General features: G+C 37.3%; 1 protein-coding gene across 1 annotated transcript; it reads left to right on the top strand.

The window, feature by feature from the left end:
- Positions 1–1062: 1062 nt before the first annotated feature.
- LOC137466980 (uncharacterized) lies at positions 1063–23149 on the top strand (the record flags this gene model as incomplete). Its single annotated transcript, XM_068178567.1, has 12 exons — positions 1063–1161; positions 1899–1959; positions 7398–7456; positions 8609–8707; positions 9445–9505; positions 14949–15007; positions 16159–16257; positions 16995–17055; positions 18011–19602; positions 20094–20157; positions 20307–20394; positions 22515–23149. Coding segments are annotated over 12 exons (2388 nt in total), but the record flags the coding sequence as incomplete, so codon positions are not given.
- Between the last annotated feature and the right edge of the window lie 72 nt (positions 23150–23221).

Here is a 23221-nt window from a genome sequence, read left to right as displayed (position 1 = left end):
AGTTGATACAGTCAGCAGAAGACTTGATATAGTCTGCATCTTAATGTACATTTTTAGCAAGTGAGGGGTTCAATAAGTAGTGTCACAGAGACCAGTGACAAGTGATATTATTGTCTTGCTAATACCAGTGGGCCAGAGAAAGCCCTACAGTGTACTTCATCCACAGGCAGCTCTGAGAAGGGCCTTTATAGGTAAGGAAAAAGAGGAACCAGATGGAGCATAAGGTGAACACACTTATAAGAAGTATGGTCGTTCACCTGAGAGTCTAGCATAAATAGGCAACATGACTTAAAGCAAAGGGTAAATGTGAAATAATGGCTGCTATAACAAAAGCAGCCTGGAATCTTCTGCTGTTGCTTCCCAAACTAGACTATGGTCAGGACTAGCCAGAGTATTTACATTGTTGGGGAAAAATACGACACACTTTGTGTGTGCAGCCATTTTAATCCTGTGTTCTGCTTGCTCAAATAGCGTTGCCAAAAATGGGATTTACTTTCCTTACTCGTTTAGCGCAGTGCTGGTGTCCTCTGTCTGACAACAGCTAATACAATCTGCTTCTCAGAAAGGGACGGTTTGACTAATGAATTGCCTTTTCTTACAAAATTCTCTTGGCTGTCATATTGAGGATCGTTGCAGAGTAGACCTTAATTTGTATATGAGTTCTCATGGGATGTTAAGAGTACATGTAAAGATTTGCAGCTGTAATTATCAGAGCTTGGTAACCATTTTCCTTTTTTACTCTCTTCTTTATTTGGGTGGTTTGTTTGTTGGTTCGATTGTTTTTATCAGTGGATCTTTAACGCAGTGTGTGCTCTTCCCTGAATAAACTTGTTAATTATTCTTTTTTATATATCTTCACATGTAGTTCCTTCTTGGGATTTGTGGGGTTTTCTGGTTTTTTGAGGGGGGGTTTTTGCCTGATAAGTATACAGTAAAGATAAGTTTATGCTGGTTGCATATCCTGATCTGAAGTATACTTGTTTACTGTAAATCAGAGTAATGGGTTTGGAGTTGCCTGTGCCAATAATTTCTATGTGTTTTTATATTTTATTTTTCTCCTAGAATCTGATTGTAGAGGACGGACAAATCTTCAAGGAAGAAATCGTTCCAGTGGATGTGATATTACAAGGTGATGAGAGAAATATTCCCAAATGGATAAAGGTAACATATTTCTCCTAAGTTATTAGTTAGAATAAAAGAGCTCTTTAACTGGGTAGCAGTTAAATGAATTCTAACACAACTTCTCTGTGGTTCTCTCATTGTTCTTCATTCTGCTTGATGTCGGTGTAGATGTTGTAGGATCTTGGTGTTTTGACAGCTTTGATATGTAAGAAACAGAGCAAATGTTTTATAAATTTATTTTCACTTTTTACTTTTATACTTTGATCTTTGAACCCTGATGTGCAGGTTGATCTTTGAGCTGTCTGTTTTCCAAAAAGTCTAAATCTGAGCTTCTTGAGGGAGAAAAAGAAAGGATTAGCTTTGTTTTGATTTGGGGGGTGAGGAAGATCAGAGGTGAAGTGTCATGATACAGGGTACAGCTTCTCTTTTCTGCTGGAGCTGCCAGAGATGTCTAGATTATTCAGGTCTGTGTGTAGATATAGATCCCTGGATAAATTCTTATATTTGAGATAGGGATTAATACATGACACATAACGTATAAGTTGAAAAAATAATGAACAGCTTTCCAAGAATAAACTAGTAACTCCTAAAACGTCCTACTGAAGTCTTAGACTAGATGTTTTCCACTTGGTCTGAACTTGGGTGAGCCCCTAAAAACCATGACCATGACCCGGAATAGCAAGAGGCAGGGAAGTCACAAGTAAGGTTTTGATGATATCTCTAACAGGCAAAAAACTCAGAACTTTACTTTAGTTCTTTCTTTCTTTGTTTTTCAGATAAAAACTCCAGTTTCATTGAAAAGTCATCGTTCAACTTCGCCAGGGCGAACACTGCTTGGTACAATTAAGTCTTTTGTCTGTTGGTCAAACATTAGTTAGAAAAATATGGTTTCATTAAAATTCATTATAAAAGAGATTTCCGTTCTTATAAACAAAGGCATTATTTATCCAGCAGAAAATTTCAATCGCCTGGATTTCAAAGGAAAGTTAGTCATGATTTTGCTTATGGCAGAATGTATTTGGAAAACAGAAAGCAAATAACTTGCGTATATAAATCCAGCTTTTCTTATGCAGCCTCAGGAGCAAATATGCATAGTTACAAAATTTGGCAGCGTTTAGCTGACTGAGAGCAGTGGTTTTTAGTTCTGCTTATTTTAAATTTAAGGAAAGTAATACATTGGCTTTGGGTCTGCTGGCAACTGGTAGTCAAGGTGGTACTTTGCTAGTAAACTTTGTTCAGAACTTTCCAGACTTAGTGCTAGCATAATTGTTTTAGTGTAAATATTTTAGACTTAACATCTACAGAAAGCCTTATTTTCATCGTGGTTTATGAAAGCAAAAGCTGCACTTGTACTAGCCATGTACAAAGCTTTCAAGGAACACAGAGAAAAAGTAATAAAACCTTTTCGAGAAGGCTGTTACTTCTGACCTCCCTGGTCCAGCTGGCCACACCATTCCTGACACAGGCCAGGATGCCATTGGCCTTCTTGGCCACCAGGGCACACTGCTGGTGTATGTTCATGTACCCCCAGGTCCCTTTCTGCCTGGGCACTGTCCAGCCACACCGTCCCCAGCCTGTAGCATTGCTGGGTGTTACTGCGGCCAAACTGCCACCATGCCCCCTTCACTAAAGGAGGGTATGTTGGCCTCTATTCTCTCAAGGTTTTGAAGTGGGCTTTTTTTGTTTGTTTTGGGGTTTTTTTTTTGGTTGGTTTATTTTTTGGTTTTGTTTTGTTTTTTTTGGTTGGTGTTATGTTTTGGCTTTCATCTGAGAAACTTTTATTTGGAGCACCAGTGGACAAAGCACTGCCTAGCACTTCTCTTCCTCCACAGCACTGCCAGCAAATTTGTCCATAGGGTGGTCAGATACAGGCTTTGAAGCAGCCTAAGAAATTTAAATGTAGAGCTGGAAAATAAGGGTCTGGTACAAAAAGATTCAGATGGTCCCAGTCTTTAGCTCTTGTCCCATTTGGCTAATGGGGTGAAGTAGTACAAAAATTTGGCTACAGTCTGTGGTAAAACTTGAAGAGAAAGTTAGGTTTTTCCAAAGATACAGTACTTGAAGTATTTTACAAGAAGTATTTTGCCAGTCTTTGCTAATGTACTTTGAGGTCTGAATGTCCTAGAAGCTCTTAAAAAAAAAAAAAAAAAGAAAAGAGGAGTTTACGTGTAGTTCTTTAATGCTAGAAAGTCTTGATCATATAAATTTAAAGTTTAGTGTACTGCGTTACAGATGACCTAGAGAAGCAGAAACACGTGTTTTTGCAGCTTCTAAAGTTACTTGAGTAAAGTGTCATTTCATTTTAAGTCATCCTAGGGAAGAAATTTCTAACTAAATCTTAAAGTTGGGTGAACCGCTTTCTTTTAAAAAAACAAGCCTGCAGAGATTTGTATACTTATGCATGTATTTATATTTATTCCATAGAAAATAGAATCTCCCAGATTGTATCCAGTTTAAGAAAACCATAGCTTGCTCTTGAGTTTTTCTATTTGAAACACAAAGACACACGAGTAAACATTTCAACTGTTGTGGTTGCTGTTAGCCTTAAAAAAAAAAAAAAAAAAAAAAAAAAAAAAAAAAAAAAAACCAAAACCAAACCAGCCCATACACCTAAAACCCTCAACCCAAAAAATATACCTCTGACTATGGATTGTTAAAGGCAATGATGTACAGATTTTCCTGGCTTTCTCTTAAGTAGACCTAAGTGTTTTAATGGAAGATACAGAAAGCTTTGGGCTATTACATGTAAACATTAAACAAATACCTGTCAATGGACCCCTTTCCTTTGAATATAACTTGTGTTGTTTTTTCTAACTCACAGTCCTGCATTTTATTAGACTTGAGCTTTACTATTTGGCTAGAATGTCCAGCAGCCTCATCAAGTTTTACTGATTCAAATGACAATCCTTTGAGTGGAGGGCTTTTTTTTATTGATCTATATTGCAGTTCTCAATGAGGGTTTTCCCGGAGGAGTTTTGTGGAAGCAGAATACGCTCTGTGGTGTTTCGTAGACCTTGCTCAGTAAGGGATTTCAGCTGGACACTTCTTTGTTCTTCTGATTCCCTCTGTTCCCAATCCAGCTATCTTTGGAAAAGGCACTATTCAGCTTCTAAAAGAATATGTTGTTAAGGAAGGTATTACAGTAGAGTTTTGCAAAATCATGAAAATTAATTTCCAGAGAAGGTTACAGCTTTTAAGCCAGAGCCTTCTAGGTATATGCTTGCTGGATTTTATGAGAGAGTGATTTTATAGCCACTGGTTGGAAAATTGTGCTTAGAATAATTATCAGTGGTCTGTGTCCAATCTTGAGGGAAGCATAGGGGATTTTTTTTTTTTTTTTTTTTTTTTTTTTGGCAGGATTTCTCCTGCACACGTTATTGGTTTATGCTTTATTTAAGTAAATAACAGAAGAGGGAATACCCTTAATTAACTCTCAGATGATAGCAGGTAGGGTTGGCCACAGAGAACGGCATCTGACAAATTTGGGCTAAAACTTAAAAGTAAAATTTCTTCAATTTCATGCAAAGAAGTTTAAAGTAATAGACTTATTTTGGAATCATCAAATGCTGAAGAGACAATTTTGAAAGCTGTTTGAGCCGACCAAGGCTATCACACTCCGCTGTAAAAGTAGCACACACTGTGTTAGAAGATGTGCACAGGTGCCTTGAACATGAAGCACACAAAACAGGTTTTCTGCACCGTTCAACAGTGATAAAAAGTGTGCTGGAGTACTTTGGTTTGTGTTTCATTATAGTGTGATGGGCCAGAGTGAGTCATAAAAAGAAACCAATTACTAGAGCCACTGGTGATAGGACATAAATAGAGGGAAAAAGCAAAGAAATTGAAAACAAGAATAACAAGAGAGGCTAAGTATTGTAAAAGTAATAGAACTTTTTTTTCCCTCCCTTTCATGCTAAAAAATATCAGAGGAATGGAGCAGTGATTCTGAAGATGAGCACTCAACAGTACACCAGGTATGGGTGCTACATTGCATCTGTTTTGAGGGAGTGTTCCAGGCCAGGCTGGGTGAGGCTTGGAGCAATCTGGCCACCCCACAGGGGTTGGTACGAGATGATCTTTAAGGTCCCTTCAACCCCAACCATCCTGTGTCAACCTCTTTGGGAAAATGTAGTTAGGGAGTCAAAAGCTAAGAAATCATTTATGAGCAGGTGGTCATGATACCTGTACTGGATTTCAACTGGATTATTAGGTTTATTTGAAGGGGGAGAGGGAGAGCAGTTGGATATAGGCTTTTAACCATCAAGTACCTTTTTAGTTAGGCAATATGTGGGTGTAAGCTTTTAAAGTATTATTTGTAAAATCTGTGTAGTCTAGAATAGCTTCTTTTGACTCAGAGTAAGTTTGTGTATAGACTTGTTAATAAAGATGGTGTGATTTGGTCAGAATTTGTGGAATACAACTGTGTTTGTTTCACCACTACCACCACCCCCCCAAAAAAATTGAGCAAGTAGTGAAAGCAGAAAATTCTATGGGCTAATTAAGATAGCTATAGCTACCAGCTATTAAAATTCCTTTCGTGTGCTTGTCAGGAATCTTCTGACAACTCTGGTGCGGAAATATCTAATACAGGTGGGTTTTTTCTTTTACTACTTATCTAACCTCTATTTAACTTTATTTTGAAAGATGCAAATACTTCACACTTCTCAGTGAAGGCAGAGTTTCTTCCAGGTAGTATACGCTATTTTTGTGTTGAAAGTGTGCAGAGCTTGTCTACAGCAGGTAAAATGCAAGTGGAACAGCTCTCATCTGGCCCTGGAAGTATTAGTCTGTCCTTGATAGGGAAAGTTATTAGGATTACCCTCTTGCTTTCTCAGGAAGTAGCATGGCAGAATACATCAACAATAACTTGTATATACAACAGTTACTTGTATCTACTATCCTATCACAGAAAGCTGAATTAATTTGGAGAAAGGGATAACTAAGTTATAATTTAGGGAATAGTAGTGTTTTGAATGCACTTCCTGTGAAATAGCTTTCTGTAATAAAGGTCATTTTTTTGAGAGTGAAAGGTGGAAGTTTTCTTTTTTCCTCTCTGTTCTGTCTTTGAGGTGCAAAGGTGTTACTGAATTTCCCTTTGGCCTTTAAAACCACTTTCCAGTTCTGTGGAGAAAGTACTTTTATTTTTCCTTTCTGTGCCATGGCCTTCCGCTAATGACTGAAGTTCCTGTGATTTGAAAGTATTATTACCAGCACATTGAAGATACACTAAAATTAGTTTCTTGAGGATTCACACGTAGAAGAATTTTCCACTTGCGTACAAATCAACTCATGCTTTGATACAAGCTATTTCTCAGTAGTTTATAATTGTTATGATAGAGTCAACCACTTCTGGACACAGGAGTTGTTCCCTTTATCTCAAGACCTGCCCATTTTTGTAGCAGTCCAGTCTGTTCATCTTGATGAACATAGAGGAAGCAATCTGACAGGCTTGTGCCCAATTATACCGGAGGCAGAAGATTGTATGGCAGAAAGAATAACAGCAGTTTAAGAGTAGTATGACGAGGCAGTGATGTGTTAGGTATAATAACCAAGGTTTTTTCCACTCACAGTTTCCAGTGTTATTCTCCTCTCCTTTTTCCTTCCTTCTGGTGAGTGCAGGGAAATTCAGAAAGCAGGCTGAAACTGCAGTCATGTATTTTATGCTCATGGATGACTGATTTTAGCTAATGATGAATTGGAAGGTCTGGCTACATCGAGGAAAAAATATTTTCTTGCATTTCATTCACAAAAGCACCCACAGAGTGCTTTTACCTAAACCTGAGTTAAAAGATTCAGACTTGTTTTTTCATATTCTCAAGTGTGCCTTATTTCTCACTTTGTGAGTGCTAAGGTTGTCTTGACAACAGGAAGCAGCTAAGAGGGAAGTGTGATAGGAAGCCCTTACTGTCTTTGTTGGGATAGTTAGGAATGTAGTGGGGATTCTGCGTTAATGATTAATGAATCTTACAGAGCAACAAAAGAAAGACCGTTAAAGATACTTTACTCTCTGAAATGTTTAATATAAATCCTAAAGAACTGATTGCAAACAAGTTTTCTCTACCCTTCTTTGTTCTACTAAAGTCATTTATGAACCAACAAACCGTGCTTCTCAATTGGAATTGAAACGGAAGTGTAATACAGCCAAAAGTTACAGTGTAGAAAACTCTTTTCTAGAATGAAAATAGTGCAGTCAATAACTTGCAGAGTGTGTGTTTAAAACCATTTCTGTTTTGAGTTCAGCTAGATTTTATTTAATATTTACCTTCAAATTGCAGGTGAAGGAAGTGGTGACATAGTCTCAGTAGGAAGAAAATTTGAAGGCGTTCACCTCCAGGTAAAAATTTTGGGTGTCTGATAGGATGTAGTGATTCAATAGATACTATTAATTAATTAACTTCTTGCCTAGTTTACACATGCCAGATGAGTTGATACAGTCAGCAGAAGACTTGATATAGTCTGCATCTTAATGTACATTTTTAGCAAGTGAGGGGTTCAATAAGTAGTGTCACAGAGACCAGTGACAAGTGATATTATTGTCTTGCTAATACCAGTGGGCCAGAGAAAGCCCTACAGTGTACTTCATCCACAGGCAGCTCTGAGAAGGGCCTTTATAGGTAAGGAAAAAGAGGAACCAGATGGAGCATAAGGTGAACACACTTATAAGAAGTATGGTCGTTCACCTGAGAGTCTAGCATAAATAGGCAACATGACTTAAAGCAAAGGGTAAATGTGAAATAATGGCTGCTATAACAAAAGCAGCCTGGAATCTTCTGCTGTTGCTTCCCAAACTAGACTATGGTCAGGACTAGCCAGAGTATTTACATTGTTGGGGAAAAATACGACACACTTTGTGTGTGCAGCCATTTTAATCCTGTGTTCTGCTTGCTCAAATAGCGTTGCCAAAAATGGGATTTACTTTCCTTACTCGTTTAGCGCAGTGCTGGTGTCCTCTGTCTGACAACAGCTAATACAATCTGCTTCTCAGAAAGGGACGGTTTGACTAATGAATTGCCTTTTCTTACAAAATTCTCTTGGCTGTCATATTGAGGATCGTTGCAGAGTAGACCTTAATTTGTATATGAGTTCTCATGGGATGTTAAGAGTACATGTAAAGATTTGCAGCTGTAATTATCAGAGCTTGGTAACCATTTTCCTTTTTTACTCTCTTCTTTATTTGGGTGGTTTGTTTGTTGGTTCGATTGTTTTTATCAGTGGATCTTTAACGCAGTGTGTGCTCTTCCCTGAATAAACTTGTTAATTATTCTTTTTTATATATCTTCACATGTAGTTCCTTCTTGGGATTTGTGGGGTTTTCTGGTTTTTTGAGGGGGGGGTTTTTGCCTGATAAGTATACAGTAAAGATAAGTTTATGCTGGTTGCATATCCTGATCTGAAGTATACTTGTTTACTGTAAATCAGAGTAATGGGTTTGGAGTTGCCTGTGCCAATAATTTCTATGTGTTTTTATATTTTATTTTTCTCCTAGAATCTGATTGTAGAGGACGGACAAATCTTCAAGGAAGAAATCGTTCCAGTGGATGTGATATTACAAGGTGATGAGAGAAATATTCCCAAATGGATAAAGGTAACATATTTCTCCTAAGTTATTAGTTAGAATAAAAGAGCTCTTTAACTGGGTAGCAGTTAAATGAATTCTAACACAACTTCTCTGTGGTTCTCTCATTGTTCTTCATTCTGCTTGATGTCGGTGTAGATGTTGTAGGATCTTGGTGTTTTGACAGCTTTGATATGTAAGAAACAGAGCAAATGTTTTATAAATTTATTTTCACTTTTTACTTTTATACTTTGATCTTTGAACCCTGATGTGCAGGTTGATCTTTGAGCTGTCTGTTTTCCAAAAAGTCTAAATCTGAGCTTCTTGAGGGAGAAAAAGAAAGGATTAGCTTTGTTTTGATTTGGGGGGTGAGGAAGATCAGAGGTGAAGTGTCATGATACAGGGTACAGCTTCTCTTTTCTGCTGGAGCTGCCAGAGATGTCTAGATTATTCAGGTCTGTGTGTAGATATAGATCCCTGGATAAATTCTTATATTTGAGATAGGGATTAATACATGACACATAACGTATAAGTTGAAAAAATAATGAACAGCTTTCCAAGAATAAACTAGTAACTCCTAAAACGTCCTACTGAAGTCTTAGACTAGATGTTTTCCACTTGGTCTGAACTTGGGTGAGCCCCTAAAAACCATGACCATGACCCGGAATAGCAAGAGGCAGGGAAGTCACAAGTAAGGTTTTGATGATATCTCTAACAGGCAAAAAACTCAGAACTTTACTTTAGTTCTTTCTTTCTTTGTTTTTCAGATAAAAACTCCAGTTTCATTGAAAAGTCATCGTTCAACTTCGCCAGGGCGAACACTGCTTGGTACAATTAAGTCTTTTGTCTGTTGGTCAAACATTAGTTAGAAAAATATGGTTTCATTAAAATTCATTATAAAAGAGATTTCCGTTCTTATAAACAAAGGCATTATTTATCCAGCAGAAAATTTCAATCGCCTGGATTTCAAAGGAAAGTTAGTCATGATTTTGCTTATGGCAGAATGTATTTGGAAAACAGAAAGCAAATAACTTGCGTATATAAATCCAGCTTTTCTTATGCAGCCTCAGGAGCAAATATGCATAGTTACAAAATTTGGCAGCGTTTAGCTGACTGAGAGCAGTGGTTTTTAGTTCTGCTTATTTTAAATTTAAGGAAAGTAATACATTGGCTTTGGGTCTGCTGGCAACTGGTAGTCAAGGTGGTACTTTGCTAGTAAACTTTGTTCAGAACTTTCCAGACTTAGTGCTAGCATAATTGTTTTAGTGTAAATATTTTAGGCTTAACATCTACAGAAAGCCTTATTTTCATCGTGGTTTATGAAAGCAAAAGCTGCACTTGTACTAGCCATGTACAAAGCTTTCAAGGAACACAGAGAAAAAGTAATAAAACCTTTTCGAGAAGGCTGTTACTTCTGACCTCCCTGGTCCAGCTGGCCACACCATTCCTGACACAGGCCAGGATGCCATTGGCCTTCTTGGCCACCAGGGCACACTGCTGGTGTATGTTCATGTACCCCCAGGTCCCTTTCTGCCTGGGCACTGTCCAGCCACACCGTCCCCAGCCTGTAGCATTGCTGGGTGTTACTGCGGCCAAACTGCCACCATGCCCCCTTCACTAAAGGAGGGTATGTTGGCCTCTATTCTCTCAAGGTTTTGAAGTGGGCTTTTTTTGTTTGTTTTGGGGTTTTTTTTTTTGGTTGGTTTATTTTTTGGTTTTGTTTTGTTTTTTTTGGTTGGTGTTATGTTTTGGCTTTCATCTGAGAAACTTTTATTTGGAGCACCAGTGGACAAAGCACTGCCTAGCACTTCTCTTCCTCCACAGCACTGCCAGCAAATTTGTCCATAGGGTGGTCAGATACAGGCTTTGAAGCAGCCTAAGAAATTTAAATGTAGAGCTGGAAAATAAGGGTCTGGTACAAAAAGATTCAGATGGTCCCAGTCTTTAGCTCTTGTCCCATTTGGCTAATGGGGTGAAGTAGTACAAAAATTTGGCTACAGTCTGTGGTAAAACTTGAAGAGAAAGTTAGGTTTTTCCAAAGATACAGTACTTGAAGTATTTTACAAGAAGTATTTTGCCAGTCTTTGCTAATGTACTTTGAGGTCTGAATGTCCTAGAAGCTCTTAAAAAAAAAAAAAAAAAGAAAAGAGGAGTTTACGTGTAGTTCTTTAATGCTAGAAAGTCTTGATCATATAAATTTAAAGTTTAGTGTACTGCGTTACAGATGACCTAGAGAAGCAGAAACACGTGTTTTTGCAGCTTCTAAAGTTACTTGAGTAAAGTGTCATTTCATTTTAAGTCATCCTAGGGAAGAAATTTCTAACTAAATCTTAAAGTTGGGTGAACCGCTTTCTTTTAAAAAAACAAGCCTGCAGAGATTTGTATACTTATGCATGTATTTATATTTATTCCATAGAAAATAGAATCTCCCAGATTGTATCCAGTTTAAGAAAACCATAGCTTGCTCTTGAGTTTTTCTATTTGAAACACAAAGACACACGAGTAAACATTTCAACTGTTGTGGTTGCTGTTAGCCTTAAAAAAAAAAAAAAAAAAAAAAAAAAAAAAAAAAAAAAAAAAAACCAAAACCAAACCAGCCCATACACCTAAAACCCTCAACCCAAAAAATATACCTCTGACTATGGATTGTTAAAGGCAATGATGTACAGATTTTCCTGGCTTTCTCTTAAGTAGACCTAAGTGTTTTAATGGAAGATACAGAAAGCTTTGAGCTATTACATGTAAACATTAAACAAATACCTGTCAATGGACCCCTTTCCTTTGAATATAACTTGTGTTGTTTTTTCTAACTCACAGTCCTGCATTTTATTAGACTTGAGCTTTACTATTTGGCTAGAATGTCCAGCAGCCTCATCAAGTTTTACTGATTCAAATGACAATCCTTTGAGTGGAGGGCTTTTTTTTATTGATCTATATTGCAGTTCTCAATGAGGGTTTTCCCGGAGGAGTTTTGTGGAAGCAGAATACGCTCTGTGGTGTTTCGTAGACCTTGCTCAGTAAGGGATTTCAGCTGGACACTTCTTTGTTCTTCTGATTCCCTCTGTTCCCAATCCAGCTATCTTTGGAAAAGGCACTATTCAGCTTCTAAAAGAATATGTTGTTAAGGAAGGTATTACAGTAGAGTTTTGCAAAATCATGAAAATTAATTTCCAGAGAAGGTTACAGCTTTTAAGCCAGAGCCTTCTAGGTATATGCTTGCTGGATTTTATGAGAGAGTGATTTTATAGCCACTGGTTGGAAAATTGTGCTTAGAATAATTATCAGTGGTCTGTGTCCAATCTTGAGGGAAGCATAGGGGATTTTTTTTTTTTTTTTTTTTTTTTTTTTGGCAGGATTTCTCCTGCACACGTTATTGGTTTATGCTTTATTTAAGTAAATAACAGAAGAGGGAATACCCTTAATTAACTCTCAGATGATAGCAGGTAGGGTTGGCCACAGAGAACGGCATCTGACAAATTTGGGCTAAAACTTAAAAGTAAAATTTCTTCAATTTCATGCAAAGAAGTTTAAAGTAATAGACTTATTTTGGAATCATCAAATGCTGAAGAGACAATTTTGAAAGCTGTTTGAGCCGACCAAGGCTATCACACTCCGCTGTAAAAGTAGCACACACTGTGTTAGAAGATGTGCACAGGTGCCTTGAACATGAAGCACACAAAACAGGTTTTCTGCACCGTTCAACAGTGATAAAAAGTGTGCTGGAGTACTTTGGTTTGTGTTTCATTATAGTGTGATGGGCCAGAGTGAGTCATAAAAAGAAACCAATTACTAGAGCCACTGGTGATAGGACATAAATAGAGGGAAAAAGCAAAGAAATTGAAAACAAGAATAACAAGAGAGGCTAAGTATTGTAAAAGTAATAGAACTTTTTTTTCCCTCCCTTTCATGCTAAAAAATATCAGAGGAATGGAGCAGTGATTCTGAAGATGAGCACTCAACAGTACACCAGGTATGGGTGCTACATTGCATCTGTTTTGAGGGAGTGTTCCAGGCCAGGCTGGGTGAGGCTTGGAGCAATCTGGCCACCCCACAGGGGTTGGTACGAGATGATCTTTAAGGTCCCTTCAACCCCAACCATCCTGTGTCAACCTCTTTGGGAAAATGTAGTTAGGGAGTCAAAAGCTAAGAAATCATTTATGAGCAGGTGGTCATGATACCTGTACTGGATTTCAACTGGATTATTAGGTTTATTTGAAGGGGGAGAGGGAGAGCAGTTGGATATAGGCTTTTAACCATCAAGTACCTTTTTAGTTAGGCAATATGTGGGTGTAAGCTTTTAAAGTATTATTTGTAAAATCTGTGTAGTCTAGAATAGCTTCTTTTGACTCAGAGTAAGTTTGTGTATAGACTTGTTAATAAAGATGGTGTGATTTGGTCAGAATTTGTGGAATACAACTGTGTTTGTTTCACCACTACCACCACCCCCCCAAAAAAATTGAGCAAGTAGTGAAAGCAGAAAATTCTATGGGCTAATTAAGATAGCTATAGCTACCAGCTATTAAAATTCCTTTCGTGTGCTTGTCAGGAATCTTCTGACAACTCTGGTGCGGAAATATCTAATACAGGTGGGTTTTTTCTTTTACTACTTATCTAACCTCTATTTAACTTTATTTTGAAAGATGCAAATACTTCACACTTCTCAGTGAAGGCAGAGTTTCTTCCAGGTAGTATACGCTATTTTTGTGTTGAAAGTGTGCAGAGCTTGTCTACAGCAGGTAAAATGCAAGTGGAACAGCTCTCATCTGGCCCTGGAAGTATTAGTCTGTCCTTGATAGGGAAAGTTATTAGGATTACCCTCTTGCTTTCTCAGGAAGTAGCATGGCAGAATACATCAACAATAACTTGTATATACAACAGTTACTTGTATCTACTATCCTATCACAGAAAGCTGAATTAATTTGGAGAAAGGGATAACTAAGTTATAATTTAGGGAATAGTAGTGTTTTGAATGCACTTCCTGTGAAATAGCTTTCTGTAATAAAGGTCATTTTTTTGAGAGTGAAAGGTGGAAGTTTTCTTTTTTCCTCTCTGTTCTGTCTTTGAGGTGCAAAGGTGTTACTGAATTTCCCTTTGGCCTTTAAAACCACTTTCCAGTTCTGTGGAGAAAGTACTTTTATTTTTCCTTTCTGTGCCATGGCCTTCCGCTAATGACTGAAGTTCCTGTGATTTGAAAGTATTATTACCAGCACATTGAAGATACACTAAAATTAGTTTCTTGAGGATTCACACGTAGAAGAATTTTCCACTTGCGTACAAATCAACTCATGCTTTGATACAAGCTATTTCTCAGTAGTTTATAATTGTTATGATAGAGTCAACCACTTCTGGACACAGGAGTTGTTCCCTTTATCTCAAGACCTGCCCATTTTTGTAGCAGTCCAGTCTGTTCATCTTGATGAACATAGAGGAAGCAATCTGACAGGCTTGTGCCCAATTATACCGGAGGCAGAAGATTGTATGGCAGAAAGAATAACAGCAGTTTAAGAGTAGTATGACGAGGCAGTGATGTGTTAGGTATAATAACCAAGGTTTTTTCCACTCACAGTTTCCAGTGTTATTCTCCTCTCCTTTTTCCTTCCTTCTGGTGAGTGCAGGGAAATTCAGAAAGCAGGCTGAAACTGCAGTCATGTATTTTATGCTCATGGATGACTGATTTTAGCTAATGATGAATTGGAAGGTCTGGCTACATCGAGGAAAAAATATTTTCTTGCATTTCATTCACAAAAGCACCCACAGAGTGCTTTTACCTAAACCTGAGTTAAAAGATTCAGACTTGTTTTTTCATATTCTCAAGTGTGCCTTATTTCTCACTTTGTGAGTGCTAAGGTTGTCTTGACAACAGGAAGCAGCTAAGAGGGAAGTGTGATAGGAAGCCCTTACTGTCTTTGTTGGGATAGTTAGGAATGTAGTGGGGATTCTGCGTTAATGATTAATGAATCTTACAGAGCAACAAAAGAAAGACCGTTAAAGATACTTTACTCTCTGAAATGTTTAATATAAATCCTAAAGAACTGATTGCAAACAAGTTTTCTCTACCCTTCTTTGTTCTACTAAAGTCATTTATGAACCAACAAACCGTGCTTCTCAATTGGAATTGAAACGGAAGTGTAATACAGCCAAAAGTTACAGTGTAGAAAACTCTTTTCTAGAATGAAAATAGTGCAGTCAATAACTTGCAGAGTGTGTGTTTAAAACCATTTCTGTTTTGAGTTCAGCTAGATTTTATTTAATATTTACCTTCAAATTGCAGGTGAAGGAAGTGGTGACATAGTCTCAGTAGGAAGAAAATTTGAAGGCGTTCACCTCCAGGTAAAAATTTTGGGTGTCTGATAGGATGTAGTGATTCAATAGATACTATTAATTAATTAACTTCTTGCCTAGTTTACACATGCCAGATGAGTTGATACAGTCAGCAGAAGACTTGATATAGTCTGCATCTTAATGTACATTTTTAGCAAGTGAGGGGTTCAATAAGTAGTGTCACAGAGACCAGTGACAAGTGATATTATTGTCTTGCTAATACCAGTGGGCCAGAGAAAGCCCTACAGTGTACTTCATCCACAGGCAGCTCTGAGAAGGGCCTTTATAGGTAAGGAAAAAGAGGAACCAGATGGAGCATAAGGTGAACACACTTATAAGAAGTATGGTCGTTCACCTGAGAGTCTAGCATAAATAGGCAACATGACTTAAAGCAAAGGGTAAATGTGAAATAATGGCTGCTATAACAAAAGCAGCCTGGAATCTTCTGCTGTTGCTTCCCAAACTAGACTATGGTCAGGACTAGCCAGAGTATTTACATTGTTGGGGAAAAATACGACACACTTTGTGTGTGCAGCCATTTTAATCCTGTGTTCTGCTTGCTCAAATAGCGTTGCCAAAAATGGGATTTACTTTCCTTACTCGTTTAGCGCAGTGCTGGTGTCCTCTGTCTGACAACAGCTAATACAATCTGCTTCTCAGAAAGGGACGGTTTGACTAATGAATTGCCTTTTCTTACAAAATTCTCTTGGCTGTCATATTGAGGATCGTTGCAGAGTAGACCTTAATTTGTATATGAGTTCTCATGGGATGTTAAGAGTACATGTAAAGATTTGCAGCTGTAATTATCAGAGCTTGGTAACCATTTTCCTTTTTTACTCTCTTCTTTATTTGGGTGGTTTGTTTGTTGGTTCGATTGTTTTTATCAGTGGATCTTTAACGCAGTGTGTGCTCTTCCCTGAATAAACTTGTTAATTATTCTTTTTTATATATCTTCACATGTAGTTCCTTCTTGGGATTTGTGGGGTTTTCTGGTTTTTTGAGGGGGGGTTTTTGCCTGATAAGTATACAGTAAAGATAAGTTTATGCTGGTTGCATATCCTGATCTGAAGTATACTTGTTTACTGTAAATCAGAGTAATGGGTTTGGAGTTGCCTGTGCCAATAATTTCTATGTGTTTTTATATTTTATTTTTCTCCTAGAATCTGATTGTAGAGGACGGACAAATCTTCAAGGAAGAAATCGTTCCAGTGGATGTGATATTACAAGGTGATGAGAGAAATATTCCCAAATGGATAAAGGTAACATATTTCTCCTAAGTTATTAGTTAGAATAAAAGAGCTCTTTAACTGGGTAGCAGTTAAATGAATTCTAACACAACTTCTCTGTGGTTCTCTCATTGTTCTTCATTCTGCTTGATGTCGGTGTAGATGTTGTAGGATCTTGGTGTTTTGACAGCTTTGATATGTAAGAAACAGAGCAAATGTTTTATAAATTTATTTTCACTTTTTACTTTTATACTTTGATCTTTGAACCCTGATGTGCAGGTTGATCTTTGAGCTGTCTGTTTTCCAAAAAGTCTAAATCTGAGCTTCTTGAGGGAGAAAAAGAAAGGATTAGCTTTGTTTTGATTTGGGGGGTGAGGAAGATCAGAGGTGAAGTGTCATGATACAGGGTACAGCTTCTCTTTTCTGCTGGAGCTGCCAGAGATGTCTAGATTATTCAGGTCTGTGTGTAGATATAGATCCCTGGATAAATTCTTATATTTGAGATAGGGATTAATACATGACACATAACGTATAAGTTGAAAAAATAATGAACAGCTTTCCAAGAATAAACTAGTAACTCCTAAAACGTCCTACTGAAGTCTTAGACTAGATGTTTTCCACTTGGTCTGAACTTGGGTGAGCCCCTAAAAACCATGACCATGACCCGGAATAGCAAGAGGCAGGGAAGTCACAAGTAAGGTTTTGATGATATCTCTAACAGGCAAAAAACTCAGAACTTTACTTTAGTTCTTTCTTTCTTTGTTTTTCAGATAAAAACTCCAGTTTCATTGAAAAGTCATCGTTCAACTTCGCCAGGGCGAACACTGCTTGGTACAATTAAGTCTTTTGTCTGTTGGTCAAACATTAGTTAGAAAAATATGGTTTCATTAAAATTCATTATAAAAGAGATTTCCGTTCTTATAAACAAAGGCATTATTTATCCAGCAGAAAATTTCAATCGCCTGGATTTCAAAGGAAAGTTAGTCATGATTTTGCTTATGGCAGAATGTATTTGGAAAACAGAAAGCAAATAACTTGCGTATATAAATCCAGCTTTTCTTATGCAGCCTCAGGAGCAAATATGCATAGTTACAAAATTTGGCAGCGTTTAGCTGACTGAGAGCAGTGGTTTTTAGTTCTGCTTATTTTAAATTTAAGGAAAGTAATACATTGGCTTTGGGTCTGCTGGCAACTGGTAGTCAAGGTGGTACTTTGCTAGTAAACTTTGTTCAGAACTTTCCAGACTTAGTGCTAGCATAATTGTTTTAGTGTAAATATTTTAGGCTTAACATCTACAGAAAGCCTTATTTTCATCGTGGTTTATGAAAGCAAAAGCTGCACTTGTACTAGCCATGTACAAAGCTTTCAAGGAACACAGAGAAAAAGTAATAAAACCTTTTCGAGAAGGCTGTTACTTCTGACCAGGAGTCACAAAATGGCAAAGAAGTCTTCCTCTGCAATCAATACCTGTATATTATGCTACTTTGAGTAGTGTGTTTTTTTCCAATACATTTAATTTCTTTCCTCTATAATATGTGAATTCCATATTGTTAGGAAGTGTATTAATTTTTTTCTTTTGTAGTAATCAGTAAGGTTATCTGAATCATATGCAGTTGGTTTTAAGTCATACAATTTATCATTGGAAGTGCCTTAATAGGTTTGGATTTTTTTCTGTCTTCAGTTTTGTTTTTTGACTCATTGTAGTTTTTTTGTTCGGTTTTTGTTTTGTGTGTGGTTTTTTTTTGGTTTTTTTTTTGGTTTTTTTTTTGGTTTTTTTTTTGAATAGGCAGTCAAGCTGCTGTTTGCAGAAAGAAGCTAGAGTTGTCAAATACGTGTTCTTCATCCAAATATCCACAGTTATACCATTCTGTTGTTCCCACTTCATCAAATACAAGAGCCTCACCCAGGCATCGACCTTGTCCAGAACTGAGAAAAACTTCATGTGATAGTATCCTTGGAGAATACCAGTTTGCAGATGAGGAATGCTCCTTCAGCAATATTAGTCTTGCAGACTTGTATCCAGGAATGGTAGAGATATTTACAAAGCTCATGGCGAAGCATTCTCAGAGAAAAGTGTTGAAGAACATACTTGGACACCTACAGTCCAAGAAGAGGCATTCTAGAAGACCAAAGCTCAATGTCACTGTAGACAAAATGAGAGGGTTCAGACCCTGTAAACTAATGAAAGCATCTCACAGCATGTGTAGCTGTAGAAGTGAAGGCAACCAAAATCCAACTTCTGGAAATGAGAGCAGAGAATTCTGTTGTGACAGTTGTCCCAGTAGTAGTTCATCTGGGCTGGTGCCTTATGCTCATGCTGATACAAATGAAATCAAAATGCACTACTCTGACTCAAGTTCAGAACACCATTTGGCATCTGGAAAAAGCCTAGAAATCTGCAAACACACTACTTTTCCTGATGTTATGGATAGAATGGGAGAGACATTTCTAGTTGAAGATGAATTACAGACTACTGCCACACCAAAGAAGTCAGAATATGGAAAAATTGAAAAATATACTCACAAACGTTTCTCAGAACGCAGTTTTATAACACCTACTGCCAGTTCAGACTCAAGAGCATTTCATCTCGTAAAAGAGAGTAAGATTCAGAAAACTGACTCTTGTGTTGGTGCCTCAGAGTTGTCTTCATCTGCTTGCAGTTCCCATGGCAATACAAACAATTCTATGCCTATCACAAATTGTTCTCCTGCAAGATCATCATCAAATACTGTGTTTGTATATCCTCAAAAAATAATTTCTGAAAGACAAACTTCTTTCCAGCACAAAGACTCATTTTCCTCCTGGTTTATGAAGCAGAGTCCTTCAAAGAAGCCAAATAAATATGAAGATGCATTTGAGGAACTCTACTACAAAGTGTGTTCTGAAGAATTCCAAAAGCCTTTGACATTGACAAGACCTCTTTTAAACTCACAGAACCTGGAAGAGAAAGGAAGATCAGTGAAGAGTAATCTAAGTGGTTCTGGGAGGTCTGCTAAACAGTGTGATATAGAATTTGACAGACTCTATGAGAAACTGTGTGGGGAGTCTGTTCCAAAATCTCCTGGGCTTCAGACAGCTTCAAACTTCAGGAAATATGAAGAAATACAGATACCTGAAACTGTAAATGCTCTTGTTAATTCTCCTGTCCAAACTTCTTTTGGAATTCCCAGAGTTAAAAGAGGAGATTTTCAAAACCATCTTCCTTGTTCACCAGTAAAGCGACTGAAACTTAGGCCAGAACATTGTTTTTCTTCAAGTAAATGTCAGGATATTTCCCACAGTAAAAAGGGTGATCTTCAGACAGGTGGCATGGATTTCTTGAGCAGATACAACTGTAGCAACCCCAGCTCTTTTGCTGATCACAACTGTCATTGTCAGGTATTTAAGGACTTTGGGGGGAAAAATTGCGCACCTTTAGATATTTGGAGAAGGGCTTAAGAATGGATTAGGGCTGCAAACTGTTTTAACTAGGGATAGCATACTTCTGGTGCTTTTTGGTCAGTCAGCTTTTACAGCTCTGGGGACTTGGGGACATCAGGTCTCCTGGATCCATGTGATGAAGCTCTCTATACTTAATAAATTTGGAATGGTTCTAAATGAAAGTTTTTACTCCATTTTAATAGACAATGTCACTGGAAGAAATGGTCTCAAATAGTGACTCAGTTATGGTGTTGTCCTGAAATGATGAGATTACTTTTATAGATGGACAAGGTGAAACAAACAGTCTTTATAGGGTTTCACAGGAATCATTAAACTTGTTGATTTAAATGAGAGACTTATTTCCAAGTTCACAGTCATTTCTTTTGAGGCAAGTTGTGAAACAGTATATATTTTTAATGAATAGTTATAAGTTGCTGCTTTATTTTCAGGGCTCTGGATCTCATGATTCTTCAGATGAAAGTTTTCGTGGTATTCCTGGCACTTTCCTGCAAGGTTAGTTTCAGACACTTCATTAATTCATGCAAGAGTATTTTCTTAAGGAAATTTGCCCATTGAAGCGCTTCCAATGTTTAAATATGCTGATACTTAAACAGTATTCTGTGATGTTCATGCCCTTTTCATCCATTGTTTCTAATCACCAGAATCTGGGACTGCAGGTGCACACTCTGGTTGGCCTGGGGCAATGGAGAATTGCAGCTCTTTCAGAAATGTGAGGAAGTGTCCTCCAAGGTAATAATAACGTCTTTTTAAAAGAGATTTCAAAATTAATTCTTGCTCCTTTACGCCTGTATTAAAGATAGGGAAGTGACATGCATACTTGTAGAATGGAAATGAGTGTGGGAGAGCCCAAGGTAATCACACCTGCAGACTTGGAACACTGAGAGGCAAGTGTCTGTGGTCAAAATTAGCCAGACTCCAGCAAGGAGAGCTGCTGAGCACAAGGCAGTGAGATGACCTGACTGAATACCTGCTGTAATCCTTATCTGGTGTTCATTATAAAGGCAGTTATTATATATAGATGTGCTATGGAATTGTTTTGATTGTGGCTCTGTGTTTAAGCTGACAAGAGAAGAGTGCAGCATATTGCCATTTAAAAGGACTTGCAAAAGTTGGCCTCTGTGCAGTTGGGCATCACTACCTGCATTTTGGCTCTGTGTGAACAAGCAGTGCCCGTGTTTGGAACATGTCAGGGATCCTCTCCTCCTGCTATTATCACTACTGGCAGTGTATTTAGATCTCTGGAAGCAGGACACCCGTTTCAGTTCGCTGAATATTGGCTTAAAATGTCGGGTTTTCATAAAAAATAGGTAACTTTTAAAGGACTATCAAGCTTCAGATCTCTTGGATTGTTAATTACAAGCATTTAATATTCTAAGGATTTTAAAATCATTACAAGCTCTCTAAAAAATTCCTAATTTTATTTAGCAAAACATTTTTGACGTGCTTTTTTGCCATAAGTGTAATTTGTCACCAGACACTATGTATTTGTCACCTGACACATCCCAAGCTCAGTCAGGAAATATTTTCACTATGCTTGAGCTCATCAAGCTCAAGCTTGATGGGATGGCTATATGGGTGATATCAACATCAACTGACAGTGTTTGAATTAGAAGTTCAAAGGAAGGCTGAAAGCTTTTTTAAACTACTTGTATGGAGAATTTAATTAGAAAAGAAGTTCAATGATGTAAAGGAAAAAGTTTCAGTTTACGCAAAGATGGAATTGAAATTTAGAGGCTTGTATTACAAATACATAAAATATTGATGAAGATTATATTTGGATTATTTCTTATATAATGGAAGATTGGAGACAAGCGGATGAGTATGCAAGGATGTTTCTGTGATGTTGAGTATGCCCACTTAGCTGAGCAAAGTTCTTCTCAGGTCTTGGATTTCTTCCTTTTGTTTTTTTCCTTACTATGTCATCCTGTCTCCCCATACAAAAAAGCCATTCCTGTAAGATTACTCACTGTTTTAAAGGAAATGGTTTTTCTTTCTTTACCGCATATAAGTAGAGAAGTCGAGATTTCAGAGTATTCTTCCAAGTCATCTGGAATGAAATCTTATTCCTTTCTTCTTTACTTACACAAATACATGTTTACTGATTTGTAGCCAAAATGGACTGTCAGCTGGAAAGCTTCCTGAGGCCTGTGGTGTGATATTTTTAGCTTTCTGTGGTTCCCAGCAGTGAAGCTTTTTAAATGGCTTCAGATCCCTCAGATGTTTATAGCCTAAGCCATGTGGAAAAATGCTCTATTTTGTAATGAATGGTTGTGAAAAGAAAAGGAATAATGTCTTTCTCTCTGGAACCAGATTGACTTTATCTAGAAGATGATTATGAAAGAGATTTCTGAAAAGGAAATGTTCATATCTAAGGAACTTCTCTTCAGCTCTGTGTGAACACTGTCCTACAGCTTTACTGCTATATTTAATTGTTGCATGTAAACCAAATTAGTTTAAAATAGGAGAGAAAATTTATGCCATTTCTTAAGTAATATGCAAGGTGTTCTCACTTGTCTTTACCTTTTAACTAGTTGTGAATACATTCCAAGATTGCATCTCAAAGTTTAATGGATATTCATAATGTAGATTGATCTAGTAGCACTACTGAGGCATTAAATGACATTGCATGAAAAGCTTCCTTTCCATCTGAAAGCACATAGGAAAGCAGACAAGGAGCCCTGCTGCTGTTCACAGTCAAGACGTTCAGATACCTTGCTTTGACAATTTGTTTCAATTTAATCCTGTTCCTTGGAGTTTCAGCAAATACACTGTTTTTGTGTCATTTACTCAATCATCTAAACAAAGGTTTTGGGTTTGTTTTTTTTTTTTTTTTTTTTTTTTTTCCCTAGGGTATGCAGAAAACTAAGCTACAGTGATGGGAAAGACCAACTGTGAAAATCATCCCTTGGATGACTCTCTGGTTCAAGTTCACCAGGAAGCATTAATGCACTGTTACAGTTTAAAAAAGTTCTATATAGGTTGTGTTTTATTCAGTGTTGTTTCTTCTTCCAGGAATCAAGGATGTATGATTATATGTAAGCAGTACACAGCTAGTTCTGATTTATACTTCCTTGTAGTTCAAATCTTTGGGAAAGGGTTCGTCCATTTTAACAGGACACTTCATACTCAATTTATGGCTAAGTTGGAATTTTATATTTGATGGTATTTGTAATAACAGAGTGTGATCTGTATTCTTTGTATTTGCTGATACGCTTTAATTCTTACTTGTATTAATAATAAGGAACAAACTCATTTACCTAAGTTGCTGCTCTTTCATGGTGTTTGGATGTATCTGTGCAGACCCAAATCACAGCTGTATGCTATGACTTGACTCTGCTGTGCAATGTTAATGTTGAAATGTTCCAGAGTTGATTGTTCAATAAGATTCTATACTTTTTATTAGATTAGATAATTGCATTCTGTGTTTTGACAGAGTTGTACCTGGCACAGTATATGTTCTAAATAAAAAACTGTTCTGAACAAATACCTGCCTTCAACATTTTATTTCACCTATGTGAATTCTCTCAGGAGGAGTTTGTATACCTGCATGAGCAAA

Source organism: Anomalospiza imberbis, unplaced genomic scaffold (assembly GCF_031753505.1).
Source record: "Anomalospiza imberbis isolate Cuckoo-Finch-1a 21T00152 unplaced genomic scaffold, ASM3175350v1 scaffold_483, whole genome shotgun sequence".
Classification (NCBI taxonomy): domain Eukaryota; kingdom Metazoa; phylum Chordata; class Aves; order Passeriformes; family Viduidae; genus Anomalospiza; species Anomalospiza imberbis.
This window is presented reverse-complemented; position numbering and strand designations above follow the sequence as displayed.